This window comes from Bufo gargarizans, chromosome 1 (assembly GCF_014858855.1).
Source record: "Bufo gargarizans isolate SCDJY-AF-19 chromosome 1, ASM1485885v1, whole genome shotgun sequence".
Lineage (NCBI taxonomy): Eukaryota > Metazoa > Chordata > Amphibia > Anura > Bufonidae > Bufo > Bufo gargarizans.
The window spans coordinates 742,318,957-742,345,206 of record NC_058080.1 but is presented as its reverse complement, the minus strand read 5'-3'; the positions used below and the strand labels follow the sequence as shown (position 1 = coordinate 742,345,206).

Genomic DNA, 26,250 nt, shown 5'->3' with positions numbered 1-26,250 from the left:
TAGTGAAGAAGACATTGGGGGACTGTGTGACTCCCATCATTTATCTTCAGGAGTCAGGAGGGCGGAGCAGGACCCCTCCCCCCATCACAGAGCCTCACCCCCTGATACATGAGCAGAAGATCGTAGAACTCACCCACCAGATGTTGGAGCTACTGACCGGAGAGGTGACACTGCTGGGAATGCTGGGAAATTCTCCAGTAACAGCACTGGAGGGGTCTGGGTGATGACGGTGTCATTGTGTTGTCAGGTTCCTATAAGGTGTCAGGATGTCACTGTCTATTTCTCCATGGAGGAGTGGGAGTATATAGAAGGACACAAGGATCTGTACAAGGAGGCCATGATGGAGGACCACCAGCCTCTTATATCACAAGGTAAGAGCCGTCATGTGCAGTGTGTACACGTGTGTACAGTGACATGTAATGGAGGAGCACCAGCCTCTTATATCACAAGGAAAGAGCCGTCATGTGCAGTGTATACACGTGTGTGCAGTGACATGTAATGGAGGAGCACCAGCCTCTTATATCACAAGGTAAGAGCCGTCATGTGCAGTGTATACACGTGTGTGCAGTGACATGTAATGGAGGAGTACCGGCCTCTTATATCACAAGGTAAGAGCCGTCATGTGCAGTGTATACACGTGTGTGCAGTGACATGTAATGGAGGAGCACCAGCCTCTTATATCACAGGGTAAGAGCCGTCATGTGCAGTGTATACACGTGTGTGCAGTGACATGTAATGGAGGATCACCAGCCTCTTATATCACAAGGTAGGAGCCGTCATGTGCAGTGTATACACGTGTGTGCAGTGACATGTAATGGAGGAGCACCAGCCTCTTATATCACAAGGTAAGACCCGTCATGTGCAGTGTATACACGTGTGTGCAGTGACATGTAATGGAGGAGCACCAGCCTCTTATATCACAAGGTAAGAGCCGTAATGTGCAGTGTATACACGTGTGTGCAGTGACATGTAATGGAGGAGCACCAGCCTCTTATATCACAAGGTAAGAGCCGTCATGTGCAGTGTGTACACGTGTGTGCAGTGACATGTAATGGAGGAGCACCAGCCTCTTATATCACAAGGTAAGATCCGTCATGTGCAGTGTATACACGTGTGTGCAGTGACATGTAATGGAGGAGCTCCAGCCTCTTATATCACAGGGTAAGAGCCGTCATGTGCAGTGTATACACGTGTGTGCAGTGACATGTAATGGAGGAGCACCAACCTCTTATATCACAAGGTAAGAGCCGTCATGTGCAGTGTATACACGTGTGTGCAGTGACATGTAATGGAGGAGCACCAGCCTCTTATATCACAAGGTAAGATCCGTCATGTGCAGTGTATACACGTGTGTGCAGTGACATGTAATGGAGGAGCACCAGCCTCTTATATCACAGGGTAAGAGCCGTCATGTGCAGTGTATACACGTGTGTGCAGTGACATGTAATGGAGGAGCACCAGCCTCTTATATCACAAGGTAAGAGCCGTCATGTGCAGTGTATACACGTGTGTGCAGTGACATGTAATGGAGGAGCACCAGCCTCTTATATCACAGGGTAAGAGCCGTCATGTGCAGTGTATACACGTGTGTGCAGTGACATGTAATGGAGGAGCACCAGCCTCTTATATCACAAGGTAAGAGCCGTCATGTGCAGTGTATACACGTGTGTGCAGTGACATGTAATGGAGGAGCACCAGCCTCTTATATCACAAGGTAAGACACTGTTATTAAATGGGCGGGCACTGTGGAGGTCACTGTTATTAAAGGGGCGAGCTCTATGAAGGTCCCTGTTAAAGGGGTGGTCACTGTGAAAGTCACTGTTATAGGGGCGGTCACTGTGAAAGTCACTGTTAAAGGGACGGTCACTGTGAAAGTCACCGTTAAAGGGGCGGGCACTAAAAAGTTCACTGTTAAAGGGGTGGGCACTAAAAAGGTCCCTGTTAAAGGGGTGGTCACTGTGAAAGTCACTGTTATAGGGGCGGTCACTGTGAAAGTCACCGTTAAAGGGGCGGGCACTAAAAAGTTCACTGTTAAAGGGGTGGGCACTAAAAAGGTCCCTGTTAAAGGGGTGGTCACTGTGAAAGTCACTGTTAAAGGGGTGGTCACTGTGAAAGTCACCGTTAAAGGGGCGGGCACTAAAAAGTTCACCGTTAAAGGGGTGGGCACTAAAAAGGTCACTGTTAAAGGGGCGGCCACTAAAAAGGTCACTGTTAAAGTGGTGCTCAATGCTAAAGGGGCGGTCACTGTTAAAGGGGTGGGCACTGTGAAGGTCATTGTTAAAGGGGCGGGCACTGTAGAGGTCACTGTTATGGGGGAAACTGTCTATCTTTTTACGACACCCGGAAAACATAAAATGAAATAGATGAAATATACCCGTGTGAAGCCGGGTCCTTCTGCTAGTTTTTATATATATAAGAGATATAGGAGGTAATATAATAATAAAAGGAGACAGGACAAATCAGTACTTAATTATGTATGTAAAATACCCTTACAACACAGGGGAGAACCCTACTTTTTAGATGAACATGGAGCTCAGAGTCTCCTGCCTCCAGAGGAGAGCCAGAACAATGGATGGCTCCTGACGTTACCTGGAACTCAAAAGACTTCAGGGGCGTAACTGGTGTCTCTCTTGCTAAGGATTTATGCTTGTCTGCTACTTCAGTTACCATCCACTATATCACAAGTGGATCTACACTGAGATGCTTAAAAGATCTGGTGAGTCTGGAGTCTATGTCTGTTACAACCTTTAAGCTTAGGATCCCATACCCTCTCTCTCTAGTGTGTAGATGCTCAATAGAAGTAATGCAGGATTGTATTACTGGAGTAGACAGCAAGTTCCTGGCCACTAGAAGAAGGGCGGTTAATGCTAATGGAGCGGGTGAAGATCATACCCTAGAGAGACTAGTTGAGGATGAACTGGGCATGTTACAGCAGCTCCTTTGGGGGTAGTATACAGTATATTTGCACCAGCTGACAATTTTAAACTATATACAATTTTTATTAAAAGAAGATATTGAAAGTCAAGATTCTGATGAGAATATCTGCTTTTTATTTTTAGATCGAGAACTTTCTTTAAAAACAAAAATAAACATGCTCGTTGCTGAAAAAGAAACCAACTTGGGCACAAAAAGATGTTCAAAAAGAAGGTATGAACAATTAGTAACATCGGAGGACGAATCTGCTGCTGAAGATGTTCAGGTAGAGCCTCTATCATGAATGTAGGGATGATAATGATCGTTAGCATAAATACTTTTATGGAACACTGGAAGAGTTAGGCGCCTTTCACACGGGCGAGTATTCTGCACGGGTGCAATGCGTGAGGTAAACGCATTGCACGCGCACTGAATCCGGACCCATTCATTTCTATGGGGCTGTGCACATGAGCAGTGATTTTCACGCATCACTTGTGCGTTGCGTGAAAATGGCAGCATGTTCTATATTCTGCGTTTTTCACGCAACGCAGGCCCCATAGAAGTGAATGGGGCCCCGTGAAAATCGCAAGCAAGTGCGAATGCGGTGCGATTTTCACACATGGTTGCTAGGTGACGATTGGGCTGGGGACCCGATCTGTATTATTTTCCCTTATAACATGGTTATAAGGGAAAATAATAGCATTCTGAATACAGAATGCTAAGTAAAATAGTGATGGAGGGGTTAAAAAAAATCTAAATTAACTCACCGAGTCCACTTGATCGCGTAGTTGCGGATCTCTGTCTTCTTCTGTAATGTTGAGCTGCCGGCTAAGGACCTGTGGTGACGTCACATCACATGGTCCAATCACATGGTCCCTCACCATGGTGATGAACCATGTGATTGGACCATGTGATGAGCACAGTGACGTCACCACAGGTCTTTTGCCAGGTCCTGAAGATAGAACAGAGACCGGCAGCTATGGAGTTAACTTTTTTTTATTTTATTTTTTTAACCCCTCCATCCCTAATTTACTTTGCATTCTGTATTAAGAATGATATTATTTTCCCTTATAACCATGTTATAAGGGAAAATAATAAAATCTACACAACACCGAACCCAAACCTGAACTTCAGTGATAAAGTCCGGGTTCGGGTCTGGGTACCAAACATGGCGATTTTTCTCACGCGCGTGCAAAACGCATTAAAACGCTTTGCACTCGCGTGGAAAAATCGTGCATTTACCGAAACGCACCCGCATCATATTTTACAGATTTGTTACTGATAATTTTATTAATCCTGAATTTAAGTTTAGAATGTGACCTGTTCCTTTGTGTTAGTGACTATTTGCTAAATTTTGTAGGCTAAATCACGGAAAGCAATGCGCAAGGAGGCAGAAATAGTTGCTGCTAAGCAGTTACTTAATGGTGTGAAGGACAACCACGGTGATGATGAAGCTCCAGAAACACGCAGAAATATGGAAGGCCGTATTAGGAAATTAGAAGAAGAGAACAAACAACTGAGGCAGTTGATTGTTACAGGCAAGTCAATCGGTTCAGCTGACGTAGTTACATTTCAGAAAGCTTGGCAGGTCAAGAAGTGAGCACTTGCTCTTTACGGTGTTTCCGGTGTTTTTGATTAGTTGTAAGGTCATCTTTGTGTGATCTTGTATTTTCTCCTCGCCCCCGGCTAGTCTACACCTTTTACTTGCTTGTTCCAGTATAGTTTTAAACCTTTGAAACAGATCTCATCCACTTCTGAAGTTTGGGGATATTCGCACGTGTAGAGCGCTTTAAGAACCTCCCGCAGGGGTTGTTCAGTATGGCGTCCATGCACTGCTTTCAAAACCATACAGGTAGAGCCTTCTGGCTTTCACTCTGGTTTGAGTGGTTCGCTCTGATTGGATCGTGATCAAAGGCAAGGAAAAGGAGACACCCACAGCGGAAGATGGCGTCTTCGCCCTGTTGCGAGTTTACAGGTCGGTACAATCAGGGGCGGATTAAGTGCATGATAGGCCCGGGGCTGTCTACCCAATTCAGGCCCCCCCCCCCCCCCCCCCTCCATTTTAGTTTTAGTTTTTTTTTTCTATATGAAGAGGCTGCGGTGCTTCGTAAGCGCCAACGTCTCTTCCTAGGCAATATGACATCGTTCACGTGGCCTTGGTGCAGCTCTGTCTCATCTGAGTGATTGCGGCTGAGCTGTAATACCGAGCGCAGGGCTATCAAATGGACAGCGCTGTGCTTGGTAATGAGCAAAGAGGCTGCGACGCTCACTGGGACATCGCGGTCTCCTCAAACAGCTGATTGGTGGGGGTGCCAGGAGTCAGACCCCCACCATCTCATAACTCTCTGTGTACAGATGTCATAGATGTTACCTGCAGTCCTATGTAACAACCCACATAACACAGTGAACTATTGTGTTATGTGAGGTGTTACATAGGACTGCATGGAACATCTACTACATTATCTGTACACAGAAAGTAATCACTGTTATCTAGGCTGTTACATAGGACTGCAGGTGACAAATACAAATTTTAGTTGCCAAATTTAAAACACATACGATTATGATAAAAAAAAGACTTGGAGGAGAAGATGAGACGCAGGTCACAGTAGTGAGCCAGCACCACATACAGGATAATACAGCACCACATACCTGTTACATCCAGTGACATCTCCTGTCATGTAGATCCTCTCTTTCATCTTCTCCTCCGTTTGACCAAGACCGCCATGACAAATTCTTTCAGCCGCATCTCGTCTCTACAGAGTTTGTTACACAGACACGTTAGAGTTCTCATAATTGGGGTCATTTATCAAACTGGTGTAAATTACAACTGGCTTAGGTGCCCACAGCAACCAATCAGATTCCACCTTTAATTTTCCAAAGGAGCTGTGAAAAATGAAAGCTGGAATCTGATTGGCTGCTATGGGTAACTAACCCAGTTATACTTTACACCAGTTTGATAAATTACCCCAAAGGTCCCTATAGTGTCTACAGCAATTATAATGTCCCCTAGAGTGCCCCCAGTAATAATAACACCCTATATTGTGTTCCAGGTAATAATACCTGTATAGTGTCCCCAAAAATAATGTCCCCTAATAGAAAGGCCCCCACACTACCCCCATATAGTAATTTCCCCCACACCGCCCCCATAAAGTAATTTCCCCCACACCGCCCCCATAAAGTAATTTCCCCCACACCGCCCCCATAAAGTAATTTCCCCCACACTGCCCCCATAAAGTAATTTCCCCCACACCGCCCCCATAAAGTAATTTCCCCCACACCGCCCCCATAAAGTAATTTCCCCCACACCGCCCCCATATAGTAATTTCCCCCACACCGCCCCCAAATAGTAATTTCCCCCACACCGCCCCCAAATAGTAATTTCCCCCACACTGCTCCATACAGTAATTTCTTCCACACTGCCCCAAATAGTAATTTTCCCCACACTGCCCCATATAATAATTTCCCCCCACACTGCCCCATATAGTCATTTCCCCCACACTGCCCCATATAGTCATTTCCCCCACACTGCCCCATATAGTCATTTCCCCCACACTGCCCCATATAGTCATTTCCCCCACACTGCCCCATATAGTCATTTCCCCCACACTGCCCCATATAGTCATTTCCCCCACACTGCCCCATATAGTCATTTCCCCCACACTGCCCCATATAGTCATTTCCCCCACACTGCCCCATATATTCATTTCCCCCACACTGCCCCATATAGTCATTTCCCCCACACTGCCTCCAATGTAGTAATTTCACCCACAAAGTAATTTGCTGCCCACACTGCCCCCATCAAGTAATAACACCACACACTGCCCCCCATTAGATCATTTTACCTGACACTGCCATCCATTAAGTAATTTGCCCCCCACACTGCAATCCATTAAGTTATTTGCTCTCACACTGCCAGCCATTAAGTGATTTGCCCCGACACTGCCCCATCATTAAGTAATTTGCCCCCCACACTGCCCCATCAAGTAATAACCCCCACACTGCCCCCACAGTATTAATTTCTCCACACTGCCCTCACAGTATTAATTCCCCCCATGGTAGTAATTTGCCCCTACAGTATTAATTGTCTCCCACACTACCCCCACAGTATTAATTTCCCCCATACTAGTAATTTGCCCCCACGTAGTAGTTTGCCCCCCCCCCTGTTCCTTCAGTAATGTCCCCCAAAGTCGGCAGTTGGCACACAAAAAAATAAAAAAATAAAAGGTAATACTTACCTGTGTCCCAGCCGGCGCTCACTCGTAGATGGTGCAGGCGTGCGCACACACGTCAGTGTGCTGCGTCCGGGCACAGGCACTGCGTGATGACGTCATCACGCCCGCCTGCACCGGGTTTTTACTACCGCATAGGCTTCAGGCCTGCTAGGCCTGAAGCCTATGGCGGTGATCGGCGGCGGGGCAGGGAACTATGCGCTCCCGTGCCCCGCCGTAGTTTGTGGGCGTTTGGGTCGTTGGGCCCCCCAGCGATGCCGGGCCCGGGGCTACCGACCCAAACGCCCCAATTATAATCCGCCACTGGGTACAATACAGAACAGGCCTCCAACAGCAGACGAAGAGGGGGGGGCGGTTTAAAAAAAAAAACACACACATCGCATCAGTTGGGGCCGCACTACAAGGTTTTGAGATAGTTAGCCTATGTCAAAACTGATAAAAGGTCCTCTTTAACAGTAATAATTTTTACTCCCAGGTCCACTCTGTAGTCCTGTCCAACACTTGTGCTGGTGGCTCCTCACCAGTTCTCCCAGCTTACGTGGCTGTCTTCGTGTGTCTCCAGCACGCATCTCCTGACTCCTGGAGGAGTCCTCTTGATCCCTGAATGACGTCTGTTCCTATTCCAAGCAGGGGCTAATTCCCCTAGCCAGCACCCTTTCCTTAAGTGTTGTGCACGCCTGTGCAATCATCAAGTGCTTGCCACTACCAAGACACGGACCCAGGAATGGAGATCTCATCTCTCCAACTCTCTTTGAAATCTCCTGGAACCCAGATCCCCAGCAAAATCCAGAAAACCACATTCTTCCTGAAACCTCTCAGTCCTACGTAATCAAACCACCAATTTCCACTGTGGGATTGCCACACAATACCACATAGTCGAATATTCCAATAAGAGAAAGATTAGCAATAGTACACAAACTTGGCATTATCTGGATACTACATCTATTATAGCCTTGGTTCTCAAACCCCAAGTTCAGTGGGTCGCCTCATGCCTTCCACTTTTCTGCCTCCCCCTAGTGCAGCACTGTCGGTCCTCGCACCGAGCAGCCATTCAAAATATGCTGCCAGTCCCTGCGTTCCAAGTTGAGGTGAGGTGGTCTGGCAGTATGGCCATATGGAAGCACCATCCATATCTGCATTCCAGATCCCTCACATGTCCTGTGGAGGTGCCTGGACGGAGGTCACATTCTGGCTCCCAGCAAGGGAGCGCTGTACCAGCAGTGCACATCTTGATGGAGCTCCGTCATCGCACAGAAACCCACCCTGGACCCCCAGAATGAGGATCTACTCCAGTTCTCATAAAATAGGGAGACTGGTTAGATCTTAAAAAAGAACCAATATTTGGCTGGTTTTTGGGCATGTGTCTGAGAGTGAGACCGTGCGGAATTGTGTCTGTGGTTGAGTGTAACCGGGTTTTTGAGGGTCGCCCAGTCCAGTGAGATGAATGAACCTTACCATGCAATCACACTACCGTGCATTCTGGTGTGGACGGCGTGTTGCATTGCCCTTTTATTTGAATGGCGCCCCAAACGCACCTCCCAACCACAGTTCAATTGCAGGCACTGGAATTAGGGGCATTTCCATGTGTTCCAGTGCGGCGTGACGTGGGTCACTACTTAATGACCAAGGACAGATGTGGGTTCTGAGGTTACACAGGTTGAGACCACTCATTATATACACAAGTAAGCTTGTTTGTTTTGTGGGACGGCCTCACTTTTACCGAATTTAAAATTCTGCTGAAATATTTTTGAAGCAGTGAGCGGCCAGCGGCAGACGTGAATAAGCCCTCCGATTGTGTCTTCTCCACAAGTGATCACTTTATAACAAACTATATGAATGAATATAGTGGGAAAAACACGCCCGACCTCTAAAAGGTTGTGTAACTAACTGGGGTTTTATTCTCCACAGAGTTGCCCGGTATTTTAGATACTTTGAGAACAACAACAGAGCAGCTGATAGCACTGAAGAATGATGGGGGCAGTTGTTTGGGTCCATCCTCTTCATCAGAATCCATCTCATCTCAAGAGCTGCACTCCTCTCAGAATCAAGCGGCACCCTCTAAGCCTAAACAGGTTGGTTTCCTTTTTTCCTACACCTGAATTTCCTTGCACAAAACAAATTCCCACAGGACAGAGGGAGCAAGTTCCAGGTTACTTCAACGTATTCAATAAGAAACCTGCAGCATTGTATGAAGACACGGGCTTGTTAGTCTTCATTTTCAGTCTAAGGCCAAAAATGTCTAAGTCGGGTCCACTGAAAGTCAATAGGGGGGACGCATCCGTTTGCAATTGCACCATTTTGTGTCAATGCCAACGGATACGTCCCCATTGACTTGCATTGTAAGTCAGGCCAGATCCGTTTGGCTCCGCATTGCCATGCGGACACTGCTTGCAGCATTTTGGTGTCCCCCCTCCAAAACGGAACGGAAGCGGTATGGAGCCCAATGGAGCAGTATGGAGCCCAACCAACGGATCCATTCAGAATGCGTTGGGCTAAAATGATCCGTTGCGTTGGGCTAAACTGAGCCTTGAAAGGGACCTTGCGAGGGTGAAAGTGGCCGAACTCCGGCCAGGGCTCAGATATCTGACTACATATTTTATAGAAACATACACAGATCTATTAGTTACAATTGCTAACACAGCATTCAACTTTTTTTCAGAAAAATGTTTTTATTTAAATTCTTCTGCTTTTATCTTGTTGCAGATGGAGCTTCATCCTGGCACCAGGGTGTATTTGTCTGCCCCGCAGTGGGCGGCCGCGCAGCAATGTAGTACGGCGTCTGCATTTGTTAGAGCGGTTATCATGAGTTTATTTGACACTGACACATTACTAAAAAGCAATTTCAAAGGTGGTGCCTCCAAGCGTCTGACAGATGGAGAGAAACGGGTGCCATTAGACCCTGTGAAAACATCAGCTCTGACAGGTAGACCGGGAACCATTATGACTGTAACTAGACTATGCTCAATTCAAGGGGTTCAGAGCTGAACCCGGACGTACCCCCATTTTCACCCCGGCAGCCCCCCAGATCGGAGCAGTTTATGTTCCGATGCTCTCCTTTGCCCTGCGGTAAATCGCGCAGGGCAAAGGCATTTTCTGTAGTTCCGGTGACGTACCGGGTTCTCCATGGGGCTGCCAGGAACCCTGGTGACGTCACCAGCACTGATGGGCATAGCCAGTAAAACGGCTAGGACAGCGCTAAAACCCGCCCATCAGAGCTGGTGACGTCACCGAACACACTGCCGGGCGGAAGCTTCTGCCCGGCAGTGTGTTATGGTAAACAAAAGAGCCTTTGCCCTGCGCGATCTAGCGCAGGGCAAAGGAGAGCATCAGAGCATAAACTGCTCCGATGCTCCTGTCAGAGGGGCTGCAGGGATGGAAATGGAGGAATGTCCGCGTTCAGCTCTGACCCCGGACAACCCCTTTAAAGATCTACATGTCACGAGGGTGTCAAGACCCACGCCTGACTCCGTTATACCCGGGGTCATGAAGTCGTAGCGGTTGGCTGCGCGCTCTATGTAAGATAGTGCTGTTTCTTTATGGTAGCTTTCTGGGTTTGCCTTGCAATCCTTTTTGTCTCACTCAGGGATCCGTAGCTCCTTCTCCTCAGCTGTTCCTTGTCCAGCACTCCCAAACCTCCTTATATTCCCCTCTCCCACTTCTCTGGTTGCCAGATATAGAGCTTCCTGCCTGGACTTCTATACTGACCCACTGGAGCTGTGTTGCTGCGTTCTCTGGTTGTTGGTCCAGAACGTTTCCCTCCGGATCCCTGTTGGACCTTTGTGGTCTGCTGTGGTCGCCCACCTGAGTTTATGTGTTTGTCTGTATTGTCTGTCCTCTCCCTGGTGTTTCCCTCTTAGTGTCAGTGGTGCGGACTAGTGCTCCCACTGGCCCGTTCACTATCTAGGGCTCATTTTAGGGAAAGCCAGAGTTTAGGCATGTGATCGCCGCACGGGTGAGGAACCCATCTAGGGACGTCAGGGCAGTCAGGTGCCAGCCGCAAGGTGAGTCAGGGGTCACCACCTTTCCCTCTCCCTTGGGCAGGGCTTTCCCTTTTCCCTCCCTGTGCGTGACGCCGGTCATTACACTACAGTATTTTGTTGTTTATATGCATGCCTAATATTGTTAGTTGGGATGCACCAATATCGGGAGCACAAGTGAGACCTCCTAGCACAGCATAGGGCTGCAGAGCCTGCCCCCTTCTGCCCTGCATGGAGCTCGCACAACTACAGATGTAGCAGGGGTAACACACACACTCTTACATTTCTTAACTCCTTGCGTTATCTTGGCACGAAAGCCATTGAAAAGCAATTGCTTAACGCATTTAGCTGCATTTAGTTTAGATAACACGTCTCATAAAGCATTAGTGTTAACCCTGCTACCTCCGTACCTGATAGTCTACACAGCCCACCACAGTACCTGCACAGCCCAGCAGACGATAGCCACCTGAGAGTCCACACAGCCTTCCACAGAACCTGCAAAGACCACCTGAGTCTACACAGCCTACCACAGAACCTGCAAAGACCACCTGAGAGTCTACACAGCCCACCATTTACCCTGTACAGACCAGCAGACCATAGCCACCTGCGAGTCCACACAGCCTACCACAGAACCTGCAAAGTGCACCTGAGAGCCACACAGCCCAGCAGACCATAGCCACCTGAGAGTCCACACAGCCTACCACAGAACCTGAAAAGACCACCTGAGAGTCCACACAGCCTACCACAGAACCTGCAAAGACCACCTGAGAGTCTACACAGCCCACCACAGTACCTGCACAGCCCAGCAGACCATAGCCACCTGAGAGTCCACACAGCCTACCACAGAACCTAAAAAGACCACCTGAGAGTCCACACAGCCTACCACAGAACCTGCAAAGACCACCTGAGAGTCTACACAGCCCACCACAGTACCTGCACAGCCCAGCAGACCATAGCCACCTGAGAGTCCACACAGCCTACCACAGAACCTGCAAAGACCACCTGTGAGCCACACAGCCCACCACAGTACCTGCACAGCCCACATGAGTGTCCACAAAGCCCACCATTTACCCTGCACAGACACCTCAGAGCCCTTACAGTCCACCATAGACCCTAAACAGCCCACCTGAAAGCACGAACAGTCCACCATAAACCTGCAAAGCCTACCTGAGAGTCTGCACAGCCCACCAAAGAACCTACACAGCCAACTGAGATGCCATATAGCCCACCATAGACCCCCATAATCCATCTGAGTCTGAGCAGCCCAGCATAAAACCTGCAAAGCTCACCATAGACCCCACACAGCCTCCTGCAGGGGTGTGGACATTTAAATACTTAAAGCAGGGGCCCAAACTACTTGTCCTGATATATAAAAATGTATTTAAAGTAAAACCTTATTGGGACAGGTCAAAAAGCACTTCTCATTGGTCACCATGGCCACCTGACTGTCCTGACAAATGAGTGCTTGCAATTTACGAGAAAAAGTCAAAATCAGGGCTGCACTGTGTGCGGTACAAATAGTACATCCATGGCAGTAGAGGACAGTTCACTGAAAGGTATTAGCAAGGGGGAAGGGGGGATGGGGAGAAGGGCCAGATTTGAGCTGTTTTTCTCAATTTTCCAAAATACCTTAAGAAAAGTGAAGTTACCCTTAAATTTGCATTATGCGTGATAGAGAACACTGCGGGGGTGGGGAGGTTGGTTTAATTTTTTTCTTATTTTTTTTTACATGTTTTTTCTTTAACTTTTTAACTTTTTTTACTTTGATTATTGTTTAGTTTTTTATTTAGTTTATTGCTATCACATAGAGGCTAACATGCCCCTACATGATAGTGTTTGGAGTTGACAGGTTCTCTTTCTAGAATCTGCCCTCCAACATAGAAGATCACGCTCATTACTGAGCTCAATCTCCTGTACGGTTGGTGACAGTTGGCACTGGGATCGCAGAGATCAGCAAGGAGATCATACATTCTCTGCTCTGCCCGTCGCTCTCCATCCTGAAATGTTTGCCATGCTCCCGGGTCCTACAGATGAGCATGATCCTTGAAAGTGGTGGTGATGATGGGGGGGGGGAATAGCGTTGGCTGCTGCTTGCTAGTCCGCAGCAGGGCTCAATATAGAAAAAGACAACCTGATTTTGAATGGTATAAATTCAGCACCCTTGCTCCAGAGACCCTGCACAGCCCACTAAGCTCCCACAGAGCCCTCCTGAAAACCTAGCCTCCTGGGATATCAGGCAAGCATCTTGGAGCACATAGTTTGGAGCTTCATATTACTCTGCATTAGTGTATAATGCATTGCTGGGATTTGTAGTCCCCCTACGGCTTGGAGTCAGTGGCAAACTACTAGTACTAGGCCCTGCTGCTCCCTCACTGTTCCAAAATCATTAGTCTGCAGAGTTTAAACAAAAATATAAAAAGTATTAGTAATTGGCATCATAAAGTATCTCGTACTGGTCTGGAACCAGTGGTATCGGTGCAGTCCTAATTGTTAGTTTACGTTACTCTTGCATCTGTTACAGAGCTTTTGAACATCTAATAAGTTTATTATTTTCCATTTACTTCTTAAAGCTGCAACTTTAGAAAAATTTCCGGGGACTTCAAAAGGTGTCATAAGTGATGCCGTCAACAGGAAAATTGCAGAATTAAAATTTCGACTGAAGGAAACGGTGAAGACCTCAGCAGATTTACAGAAATAATTTTTATAATGCAATTAAGTTTAAAAAATGTTAAAAGAGTGTTGCACAATTGTTTTTCTATTGTGTTTTGTACACGTTGTACATGATATTATTATAATAATAATACAAGATCTGTTTATTGTACAGTTTTTTGTCTTGAATACTATACAGTTTTTAACTTAGTGGAGTATATTTGAAATGCATTGGAAATACTGTATATTATAATTACTACCAGAAAGGCCTCTATCACACGGGTGTTCCGGATTTGCTCCGGATGCGTCCTCGGTGCATCGCGGGAAACCCACGCGGGTGAGTACACAATTTCAGTCAGTTTTGACTGCGATTGCGTTGTTTAGTTTTTTCCGCGCGGGTGCAATGCGTTTTGCACGCGCGTGAGAAAAAACTGAATCTGGTACCCGGACCCGAACTTCTTCACTAAAGTTCGGGTTTGGGTTCGGTTTTGTGTAGATTTTATTATTTTCCCTTATAACATGGGTAGACAGATGCTTAGTAAAATGTGCCTTCTATGTATATATAATCTCCTATCTATTTATCTATATACATATATATGTGTGTGTGTGTGTGTCTCCTATCTAACTATCTATGTGTATATATATATATATATATATATATATATATACTTGTGGTCATGGCTACAGCCAAGAGATATCCAAAGAACCCCAGGGAGAGAAAGAACGGGAACAACCTAACCCAGCTAGGCGTGTCTTAGCTGACCTGACTAAATGGCTTGTTGTGTGCCCTAAGCCATGATCGTGGGTAGGCCTGTAAGTGGGCATACCCTGTGGAAATGAGAAGATAAGGGAGGGAGGGTGGGGCACCTGAGAACACGCCCCTGTGAGTGAGGGTGTGGCTCATATATGAAGAGCCTCCGCCCCTCCCACAAATGCAGGCGGACTAATCAGCCTTACCAACGTATCCAAAAACGAGGCAGCACTCCAGAAGTAAAGTGAAGAAGGTGGACCCTTTATTGACCCCTCTTACTTCTGGAGTGCTGCCTCGTTTTTGAATACGTATTGCTTCATACTGACTGCTACGCCCGTGGTTTTGAGGACTTGCACCTGCTGTTTTCCCTTTTGTTTTTGATAGGATGTATATATATGTATCCTATCTATCTCTCCATCTATCTAAATATCTCTCTCTCCACACACACACAAGAATGTAGCTTTCATTATTTATGTAGCCCTATAGCTCGGGGCCTGGATAGAAGACTATCCCCTCTCTCCTCTGCCGCACGCTGGAGCTCTCCCAGCCCCATTATTCCTCAGCAGGTTCTCTGGACAATGGACTGGACTTAGTAAAAATATAATATATAAATAAAGCAGTCCTAGAGCCAGGGACCCCTTTATGCACATCTGGCCCTGTCTATACCTATGTGCCTACAGTCTATGCTCTTCACTGTCAGAATTATATCTGTCTGTTTGCAGCCAAGACCAACATGGGCCAAGCTGCCTTTTTGAGCACTAGGAATAAAATACAAGCATGGTGGATGTTGGCCTGAAGAGGTAGCTGCTGAGGGCCACGGATTGGACCCCGGGCAGATAGCCACCTTTGCCCTTTGTCCGACCCTGTGTATGAAGGGCTGAGAATTAGTTAGCTGGAAGCATGGAACAAAATAGGTTTAGGGAAAAAAGTATATTTAAACATTGGTGCGCAAATATAAGTCTGCTTATCTCAGACAGTGCCTCCCAGTCAGTATTAACCAGTAATGTCAGTGGCGGTGGCGGCACTGTCAGGCTCGGCACCAGCCTCCCAGTCAGTATTAACCAGTGACTCCACTAACTGTTGGGCGACTGTTATTATGGATAAAGGAGATGAGAATGTGGAAAGGACGACTGAGCCATCAACTACATCATCTGACAACAGGATGATGTCACCTCTGACAGTGACGTCACCCCCATGTTTGCTTCTTTCTACTATTCAGACTTCACTGACATCTCATCTCACTGCCCCCGTCCACTAGTAATGTGTCAGCTCCGTCCAGAATCTGCCCCTCCTAAAGGGATGCATTTTGAAAGGTCATTAAAAAAAAAAGCTGCTTCTTCATTTCTGAACCACGATCACGATCACTGTATTTTTATAAAGTTTGTGTAACAACTTCCTTGTTAATAGATGGAAAAGGTCCTTTTGGGGGTAAGGAACATAGTCACTTCTATGTAAGTAAGCTAAATCCCAGAAAAGGACCTCAGCAGGATAAGGACCTAGTACATAATGGATGGAATCGGTCCTTTTGGGGTACGGGAAATAGTCACTTCAATGTGAGTTGGTTAAATCCTATCCCTAAAAAGGACCTCAGGCTCAGGAATATGAATCCTACAAACTCCATAATAGAGGGAAAAGGTCCTTTTTGAGGTACAGGAAATAGTCACTTTAGTGTGAGTCGGCTAAATCCTATCCCTAAAAAGGACCTCAGGAGTATGAATCCTTCCTAGTATATAATAGATAGAAAAGGTCCTTTTGGGGTACGGGAAATAGCCAATTCAGTGTGAGTCGGCTAAATCCTATCCCCGAAAAGGACCTCTGGAGTATGAATCCTTCCTAGTATATAATAGATAGAAAAGGTCCTTTTGAGAATATAGGAAATTTCTAATTTGTTTTTTTTAACAAATAATGTTAAAGAGGTTATCTGCTATGGAAAGTATCCCCGCCAATGCCCGGGCCCCTTGTATGGATTAGACAGTTATGTTCAAAATAACAGCAGTGTGTTTAAAAAAGTGAATAAAGCTCAAATCCTTCTAATAGCTTTTATTTCCATCCACACAGATGCACTGGGAACACTACACATTCTATTCCAAATCAAAACATGAAGAAAAATATATCAAATCTGTGTTGTTCCTCTAAAAAAATTGAAGAAAAGTGAATATTAGATTGTTCAAAAAATAGCAGTGCTTGTCTTCTTCTTTACAAACTCAAACATTCACTATATAAACTGAAAAATGTTTGAAGATTTTGCTTTCCTCTGAATCACTTCACTAATACTCAGTTGTATAACGGCTGTTTCTGAGAACTGCTGGACGTCTGTGCTGCTCGGAGTCACCACCTTCTGCCCCTGTGAACAGGTTCTCCAGCCCAGGAGGATCGGACTACATTCCACAGTTCTTCTCTATTTCTTGGTTTTGCCTCAAAAACTGCATTTTTGATGTCACCCCACAAGTTTTCTAATGGATTAAGATCCGGGGATCGGGCCGGCCGCTCCATAACGTCAATCTTGTTGGTCTGGAACCAGGATGTTGCACGTTTACTGGTGTGTTTGGGGTCGTTGTCTTCTTGGAACACCCATTTCAAGGACATTTCCTCTTCAGCATAAGGCAGCGTGACCTCTTCCAGTATTCTGATGTATTCAAACTGATCCATGATCCCTGGTCTGCGATAAATAGGCCCAACACCGTAGTATGAGAAACATCCCCATATCATGATGCTTGTCCACCATGCTTCACAGTGTACTGTGGCTTGAATTCAGTGTTTGGGGGTCGTCTGACAAACTGTCTCCGGCCACTAGACCCAAACAGAACAATCTTACTTTCATCAGTCCACAAAATGTCTCTTTAGGCCGCCAATGTGCTCTTTGGCAAATTGTAACCTCTTCAGCACATGTCTTTTTTTAACAGTGGGACTTTGCGGGGGCTTCTTGCAGATAGCTTGGCTTCACATAGGCGTCTTCTCATTGTAACAGGACTCACAGGGAACTTTACACCTTCTTTCATCTTCCTGGAGCCGATTGTAGGCTGAGTCCTTGCCATTTTGGCTATTCTTCTATCCATTCGAATGGTAGTTTTTTGCTTTCTTCCACGTCTTTCAGGTTTTGATTGCCATTTTACAGCATTTGCGATCATTTTAGCTGAGCAGCCTATCATTTTCTGCACTTCTTCATATGTTTTCCACTCTCTAATCAACTTTTTAATCAAGGTACGCTGTTCTTCTGAACAATGTCTGGAACGACCAATTTTTCTTCAGAATTTCAGAGAGAAATGCACTGTAACCAGCATGTACAACATTTGCTGCCTTCCTTCCTTAAATAAGGGCAATAATTGCCACCTGTTTTTCAAAGAATGAATGACCTAAATCATTGAACTCCACACTGCTAGTATTTTGAACATGCCCCTTTCAATTAGTAATTCAATTACACAGAATCAGCAGCATGACTGTCATGACTGTTGGGTCTGTTGGATTTCTATTACTCTACTACACCTGCTAGTAAATTATTTGCCATGTAGAAATATTCTGGTTCCAGCTAGTCCAGGGCAGGTTTTTACTGGGAATAGGCAATGTGCTGGGTGGGTGCCTGTTCCCCATGCTCCAGTCCGAGACTTAGGGCATGCTCACGTCCAGGGATTCCATTTAATCTGGTTTCTGGAATTGGGTGGGTCTCACTCTGGGGTGTTTTGTGAAGCAGAATCCTGGTGAGGCTCTGTGTGAGTGGTCTCAGCCAGGTGGGCTGAGGGGCCACGAGGCTAGGCAATAGCCTGAACTTTGGGGGACACGGTGACGCCTGTGAAACAAGGATCACGAGGCCAGAGTCGGGAGGACTACTGGGCCACAATACTCCAAAAGGTATTGAAGTGTCACAGTCTGGAGGTTGCTGGACTGAATGGCTGAGGAAAGCCGCATTTGTGTTCCATGTGTGAACAGGGCTCTCTAGGTGAGTCAGGGATATGCTTATGTGTTTAGTTAAAGCCTAGCCGGGCAAGGGTTTGTTATTTTGTGTGGATGTCACACGTGATAAGTTGAAGCTGCGACTTCATAACCTGTTTTGCTGAAACGTCCGGAATAAAACACAAGTTTGGACATTCTACCCTTGTCTGGTGAAGTAATTTGTGCTGGCGACCCCCTAAAAGTAAACGATCCCTTACAATTGGTGGAGGACGCGGGCAAGTTGTCCATGAGAGAAGGGCAACGGTCGGTTGCTAGGGGCAACGCTGAGACTGCAGGTGCTGCTAAAAGCAGTTTTTTGCCGTGTGTGGAGTTAAAGGGCCGGAAGCTTTTTTTGTCCAGTGGAGCAGGTGCTGCTCATAAGAGTGAGGACTATTTTGCTGTGGTGCAAGTAAAACTGCAGTGAATTAAAGGGCCAGTAGCCCAGCAAAAGTGGACTTGTGGCTGAAAGTTTTTCCTGCTACCATGGGTCTCGGGGAAGAGTACATCCGGCGGCGCTTGCGCATACAGCAGGCAGAAGACATGGCCATAGCAATTGGCTACACTAAAAATGAATTGGCAAAATTTGATGCAGAGTGAGAGGCTTTGGAGGCACAGTTGCAGCTGGCCTTCAGAAAAGGGTTCTCAACGCTGTATGGACCCTGTACAAAGTTTCAAGAGGTTGGTGGTGTGCCGGGACTATCGGGGGAAAAGCAAAGATATGCCATTGCCAAGGGCAACCATCGGGAATTTAAAGAGGAGGAGAGCGGTTCAGCTCTCAGGAGGTCGAGTGTTCCCTACCAGTGGAGACAGAGTCCTAGAGAGGATGTGCCGAGGATTTGCGAGGTGGTTGCTAAGGGCAACAAACCACAATAGCGTGCGGCTGCCCAGCAGTTATGGAGCGGAGCAAGTGGCTAATATTCTGTGGCTGGAGATCCCAAGGAGAGGTCCACATCTGGAAGGAGTATGGAGTCACGGCGTTTCTCGTAGCAACCACTGCAGTCAGGAGTCTGCAAGTGATTTTGTAATGGAGGATCCTGGAGTATCCTTGGATTCTGGGACTGACGAACCCGTGACATCGCTGGGTAAGATCGTTCCTGTTATTGATTATGTGACAGACCCAGTGACAGTGAGCCGGCGGCAGGGGATACCTGCTGGGACGGTGAGTGATAAATCACGAGGCGAGGAACTGTCTCGGAAGTGGGTGACATTGGAGAAAACGCAGGGTCTGAACAGGTGGGTAAGCCTGTTGCGGTTGTTCCCTTGCAGGATGTTGCAGGGGAGAAGGTTGTTGTGTTGCCCAAAATGCCCGTGACCAAGGCTAGGCATGGGGTGGCGAAAATTAGAGACCCTATGATGGCGCTGGGTAAGAGGTAGCAGAATATGGAAACCTGAGATAAATAAAGTGATAAATATGCTGGACAGACATGCGGGTAATGAGGACTGTCAGGTAGTCCTCACTGAGTGTGAGGCTATAGTGACAGCTGGGACTGATGGACTTGCTGCTGTAAATTCGCTCGTACATGAGAGAAGGTTGTTCTGTGATTTGTGGGGTAGAAACACTTCTGCGGTCGGTCGCGTAACTCACGCAGAACTGGTACCTAGCCCGTTAACCCCTTAAGGACTCAGCCCTATTTCACCTTAAGGACTTGGCCATTTTTTGCATATCTGACCAGTGTCACTTTAAGTGCTGATAACTTTAAAACGCCTTGACTTATCCAGGCCATTGTGAGATTGTTTTTTCATCACATATTGTACTTCATGACACTGGTAAAATGAAGTTAAAAAAAATCATTTTTATTTATTAAAAAATACCAAATTTACCAAATATTTGCAAAAAATTGCAAATTTCCAAGTTTTAATTTCTCTACTTCTATAATACATAGTAATACCTCCGAAAATAGTTATTACTTTACATTCCCCATATGTATAATTCATGTTTGGATCATTTGGGAATGATATTTTATTTTTTGGGGATGTTACAAGGCTTAGAAGTTTAGAAGCAAGAAATTTTCAAAAACCTAATTTTTAGGGACCAGTTCAGGTCTGAAGTCACTTTGCGAGGCTTACATAATAGAAACCACCCCAAAATGACCCCATTCTATAAACTACACCCCTCAAGGTATTCAAAACTGATTTTACAAACGTTGTTAACCCTTTAGGTGTTCCACAAGAATTAATAGAAAATACAGATACAATTTTAAAATGTCACTTTTTTTGGCAGATTTTCCATTTTAATAATTTTTTTCTAGTTACAAAGCAAGGGTTAACAGCCAAACTGTTGTTTACAGAAACACCCCATATGTGGTCGTAAACGGCTGTACGGGCACACAGCAGGGCGCAGAAGGAAAGGAATGCCATACGGTTTTTGGAAGGCAGATTTTGCTGGACAGTTTTTTTGGACACCATGTCCCTTTTGAAGCCCTCCTGATGCACCCCTAGAGTAGAAACTCCCAAAAAGTGACCCCATTTTAGAAACTACGGGATAGTATAGTAACAGGCTCGTCACTGGAAGGCAGCGCCTTCCATCGGGTCCCCCCCTACAGCCGCATGGGGACCCGATGGCACCGCCGCCCGCCTGATAAGGTAAAACCGCAAACCGCAGGTCTGAATTGACCTGCGGTTTGCGGTGATCGCCAATGCCGGGGGTCACATGACCCCCCAGCGTTGTGACAGGATGCCCGCTGAAAGATTTCAGCGGACATCCTGTTCCGATTAACCCCCGCCACAATGAAATTTTAAAGTTAGGGGTCCTGGGTCCTTAAGGACTCGGTAAACATGGCGTACCGGTGCGTCCTACGTCCTTAAGGGGTTAAATGAAGTGACCATTAGAAACAGTGGAGCTGATAAGGTGCAAAGTGATGGTACCATGTTTGCCGAAATGCATAATGGGAATGTGATGTCATGTGAAATATGTGATAATAATGACATTCCTTTTCCTTTGCAGGCTGTGATTGGGGAAGAAGCTCCCCCTGTCGGTAAACATGTGTCTGATGTAAAAGTGTTGATAAATGTTAAAGGAACACCGCTAGAAGACCCCATTGTAGACAATGTGGTGGGGCTAGAGTATGTACCAGAAGTGGGTATGCAGTCTCCACAGGGTTCTATGGTTACTGAGGAAATGTCCAATGTGGGGATTAGCTCATGTGTGCCCCTAGATGTCAGGGATGATAATGACAAGCGTGGTACACGTGATATATGTAATGTGGCTGATAGCAGCTCAGAGAGTGAGGCTGCCATGTCAGTTTCTGGTGAAACTAAAGTGGTTACTAGTAGCGACCAGATGGGACGGGAGCTGACTGGGGATACGGCAACCTAGTGTCTGAGACCCACACCCAGGCAGGGGTAGATGACCTGACAGGTCAGTACAGCTACAAACTTGAAGATGTTTTCACTTGCTTTGCACAGTTCCTAGATACACTAGAGAAGGGACTAGCGGTAATCGCAGAGCAACTGCAGAAAGCTCCAGAGGAGTCACAGGAAGAGACTCAGAAAGAGATTAGTGAACTAAAGGATCTAGAGTCAAAAATAGAAGCAGAAATTCTCCAACTTCAAGAGGAACCTGCAGCTTCTGAGCAAAGCAGATGTCATGCAGAGCAATAAAGGGATGAGCTGGCTGATGAGGTCTTAAACAGCGCCTCAAAAAAATCTGCTCTCTTGGAGGAGAAAAGACATTTGGAAGCCAGGATGGCTCAACTTTATCAAGAGTTACGTGAACGGATGGTGGACCTGGACCACCAGAGACAAACTGTGTCTAGATTGAAGAAACAGAAGAAGTTTGACCAGCTCCTGGTTGAAGAGAAATACTGTACATATCGGCTCGATATGCCGAAAAACGTGACCGAGCGGAGGCTGATGCTCGGGAAAAGGAGACCAAAGCCCTCTCCTTGGCCAGAGCCCTTGAAAAAGTGCTTGAGGAGCAAGATAAATTTGAGGCTGAACAGGCAACTCAGAGCAAAGATGAAAAATCTCATGCGCTCAAAAGATGACGTCGGGAAGAACGTCTATGAGTTGGAGAAATCTAAGCGTGCTCTCGAGCAACAGGTGGAAAATTAGAAACCTGAAGAGGGGCGTCCTCTGAAAGACGTCAAGAAGTCTAAGCCAGAGCCTGGTAAGAATGGGACTGGTGATGGTGGCGCCGTGGTGCCGGCCGAGGCAGAGAAGAAGATGGAAGATGTATCTGCTGAACCAGTTGATGGGGCTGATGTGGATGCAGAAGACAAGAGATTCATGGCAGTGTGTGGCAAGGACCTGGTCATGAAAGACCTCTCCTCTGCTGTCAATGCCCTCCAGAAAGCCAGCAGTCTGCCGGGGAAGAAATACGGAGAGATGGATGACCAGTATGAGGATCCTGTCTACTACGATGGACTGGCTCTCCTGATTCCTGCCCGAAAGGAGAACAATATCCTGGGTGAGCCTATGGAGAAAATACCAGAAGTCTAGTGAAGACCCCGGTGTCCCCAGTACCTTTAACCTTGATGAGGAGGAGGGGTTCAGATTGGAAGTATATGATGCCATGTCTGAGAAGGATGAGAAAGCTAACAAAGTGAATGAAGACTCCAAAGGAGACTGAAAGGCTGAAGAAGCTAAGGACGATGAGTTGTAGTGGGAGAAATCCTCAGATGTTCCAAAGACCAAGGATAAGGCAGAAGAGGGGTCTGCCGAAGTGGGTAGAGCCACTGAAGAAGCAGAAGACTATGATACTGAAGCCAAACCTGAGGTAACCCCTGTGGGGACTAAAGAAAAAAGAGAAGTGCTATCTGGTGATAGAATAAAGAAACAAAGTGAGTGTGAACACCAGGTGACATTAGAGCGGCTGAAGGGTGGTTTAAAACTGACCAGCCAGATCTCCAATAAAAGGAGGAGGCAGGAGCTCCCTGTTGAAAATGGAGGCTTGGGCAGATAAGTGGCAGATGAGGTTTAACACTGACAAATGTAAGGTTATGCACATGGGAAGGAATAATGCAAGTCACCCGTACATACTAAATGGTAAAACACTCGGTAACACTGACATGGAAAAGGATCTAGGAATCTTAATAAATAGCAAACTAAGCTGCAAAAACCAGTGTCAGGCAGCTGCTGCCATGGCCAATAAGATAATGGGTTACATCAAAAGGGGCATAGATGCCCGTGATGAGAACATAGTCCTACCACTTTATAAATCACTGGTCAGACCACACATGGAGTACTGTGTACAGTTCTGGGCTCCTGTGAACAAGGCAGACATAGCAGAGCTGGAGAGGGTCCAGAGGAGGGCAACTAAAGTAATAACTGGAATGGGGCAACTACAGTACCCTGAAAGATTATCAAAATTAGGGTTATTCACTTTAAAAAAAAGACGACTAAGGGGAGATCTAATTACTATGTATAAATATATCAGGGGTCAGTACAGAGATCTATCCCATTATCTATTTATCCCCAGGACTGTGACGAGGGGACATCCTCTGCGTCTGGAGGAAAGAAGGTTTGTACACAAACATAGAAGAGGATTCTTTACGGTAAGAGCAGTGAGACTATGGAGCTCTCTGCCTGAGGAGGTGGTGATGGTGAGTACACTAAAAGAGTTCAGGAGGGGCCTGGATGTATTTCTGGAGTGTAATAATATTACAGGCTATAGCTACTAGAGAGGGGTCGTTCATCCAGGGAACTATTCTGAAGAAGAGGCAGAAGAAGAGGTCCCTACAGATGATGGGAAACAGACAGCTCCTGTAGTGTCGGCCATCTCCTATCACTGCTGAGGACCAGGTCCTTATGGAGGAGAGGATTTAGTCACAACCGTCCAGAACTCCTAGAGAAGAGACCAGGACCTGCCCAGTATCTGCTGCACTGCCAGAGCTGAAGGACCTGGGGTGACGTCACCATCATGTGATCAGTGCAGGGGGCGGGGCTCAATAGTGGAGGGAGTAGAAGGTGGTCCTGTGATGACATCACTATCATGTGATCACAGTAGGGGGCGGGGCTCAGCAAAATGGATCAGATGACAGTGACATCACCACAGGTCCTAGAAGTACTAGAAACCTCCAGCTCCTCCAGTTCTCTCCTCTTCTCCTGAATGACCACCAAGGATGGACAGGAAGGAGATTAGCAGAAGAATATTAGACCTCACCTTGGAGATCATCTCCCTGCTGAGCGGAGAGGTAAACTTTTCTAGATTTCTCTCCTCTTTATTGTATTCTGTAACAAGTCAGACATCGGGAAGGAGAATCCATCATAGGAAGTGATAGGAAGAGTCCAGGGTCCTGGAGAACGGCCTCCAGACCTTCCAAGTGATGGAGAACCTGAAGATCAGCCCCCAATATGGTGAGTAATGTATCATGCGACCAGTGACCAATAGTCATGTTGTAGAAGCCATGAGAAGGTAAGTAGGGACGTTGTACCCAGGAGGAGAGGGCCGGAGGAGAGCACATGGCTCCTGAAGGGTTTATTCCCTAAGTGTCTCTCTCCATCCACAGGAGTACACAATCGTGAAGAAGACATCGGGGGACTGTGTGACTCCCATCATCCATCTCCAGGAGTCAGGAGGACGGAGCAGGACCCCTCCCCCCATCACAGAGCCTTCCCCTCACCCTCTGATACATGAGCAGAAGATCCTAGAACTCACCCACAAGATGATGGAGCTGCTGACTGGAGAGGTGACACTGCTGGGAATGCTGGGAAATTCTCTAGTAACAGCACTGGAGGGGTCTGGGTGATGACGGTGTCATTGTGTTGTCAGGTTCCTATAAGGTGTCAGGACGTCACTGTCTATTTCTCCATGGAGGAGTGGGAGTATATAGAAGGACACAAGGATCTGTACAAGGAGGCCATGATAAAGGAGCGCCAGCCTCTTATATCACAAGGTAAGAGCCGTCATGTGCAGTGTATACACGTGTGTGCAGTGACATGTAATGGAGGAGCACCAGCCTCTTATATCACAAGGTAAGAGCCGTCATGTGCAGTGTATACACGTGTGTGCAGTGACATGTAATGGAGGAGCACCAGCCTCTTATATCACAAGGTAAGAGCCGTCATGTGCAGTGTATACACGTGTGTGCAGTGACATGTAATGGAGGACCACCAACCTCTTATATCACAGGGTAAGAGCCGTCACGTGCAGTGTATACACGTGTGTGCAGTGACATGTAATGGAGGACCACCAACCTCTTATATCACAGGGTAAGAGCCGTCATGTGCAGTGTATACACGTGTGTGCAGTGACATGTAATGGAGGACACCAGCCTCTTATATCACAAGGTAAGAGCCGTCATGTGCAGTGTATACACGTGTGTGCAGTGACATGTAATGGAGGAGCACCAGCCTCTTATATCACAAGGTAAGAGCCGTCATGTGCAGTGTATACACGTGTGTGCAGTGACATGTAATGGAGGACCACCAACCTCTTATATCACAGGGTAAGAGCCGTCATGTGCAGTGTATACACGTGTGTGCAGTGACATGTAATGGAGGACCACCAACCTCTTATATCACAGGGTAAGAGCCGTCATGTGCAGTGTATACACGTGTGTGCAGTGACATGTAATGGAGGACACCAGCCTCTTATATCACAAGGTAAGAGCCGTCATGTGCAGTGTATACACGTGTGTGCAGTGACATGTAATGGAGGAGTACCAGCCTCCTATATCACAGGGTAAGAGCCGTCATGTGCAGTGTATACACGTGTGTGCAGTGACATGTAATGGAGGAGCACCAGCCTCTTATATCACAGGGTAAGAGCCGTCATGTGCAGTGTATACACGTGTGTGCAGTGACATGTAATGGAGGACACCAGCCTCTTATATCACAAGGTAAGAGCCGTCATGTGCAGTGT

General features: G+C 46.7%; 1 protein-coding gene and 1 pseudogene across 1 annotated transcript; both read left to right on the top strand.

Annotated features, from left to right (window-relative positions):
• LOC122924957 overlaps positions 1–26,250 on the top strand; it is a 291,897-nt pseudogene that overhangs the window by 185,259 nt on the left and 80,388 nt on the right.
• On the top strand, positions 323–13,826 carry LOC122924988. The gene is made up of 6 exons (XM_044276536.1): positions 323–371; positions 3,060–3,199; positions 4,274–4,451; positions 9,051–9,214; positions 9,846–10,065; positions 13,690–13,826. The coding sequence occupies exons 1-6, from the start codon at positions 338–340 to the stop codon at positions 13,815–13,817; spliced, it is 864 nt and encodes a 287-aa protein (XP_044132471.1). The 5' UTR covers positions 323–337; the 3' UTR covers positions 13,818–13,826.

Bases quoted from the DNA above. Each gene is read 5' to 3' on its own strand.
- LOC122924988 (XM_044276536.1), top strand. From the start codon at position 338: ATGATGGAGGACCACCAGCCTCTTATATCACAAG. The intron at 3,200-4,273 runs GTAGAGCCTCTA...TAAATTTTGTAG, and splicing joins CTGCTGCTGAAGATGTTCAG to GCTAAATCACGGAAAGCAAT. The intron at 9,215-9,845 runs GTTGGTTTCCTT...ATCTTGTTGCAG, and splicing joins CACCCTCTAAGCCTAAACAG to ATGGAGCTTCATCCTGGCAC.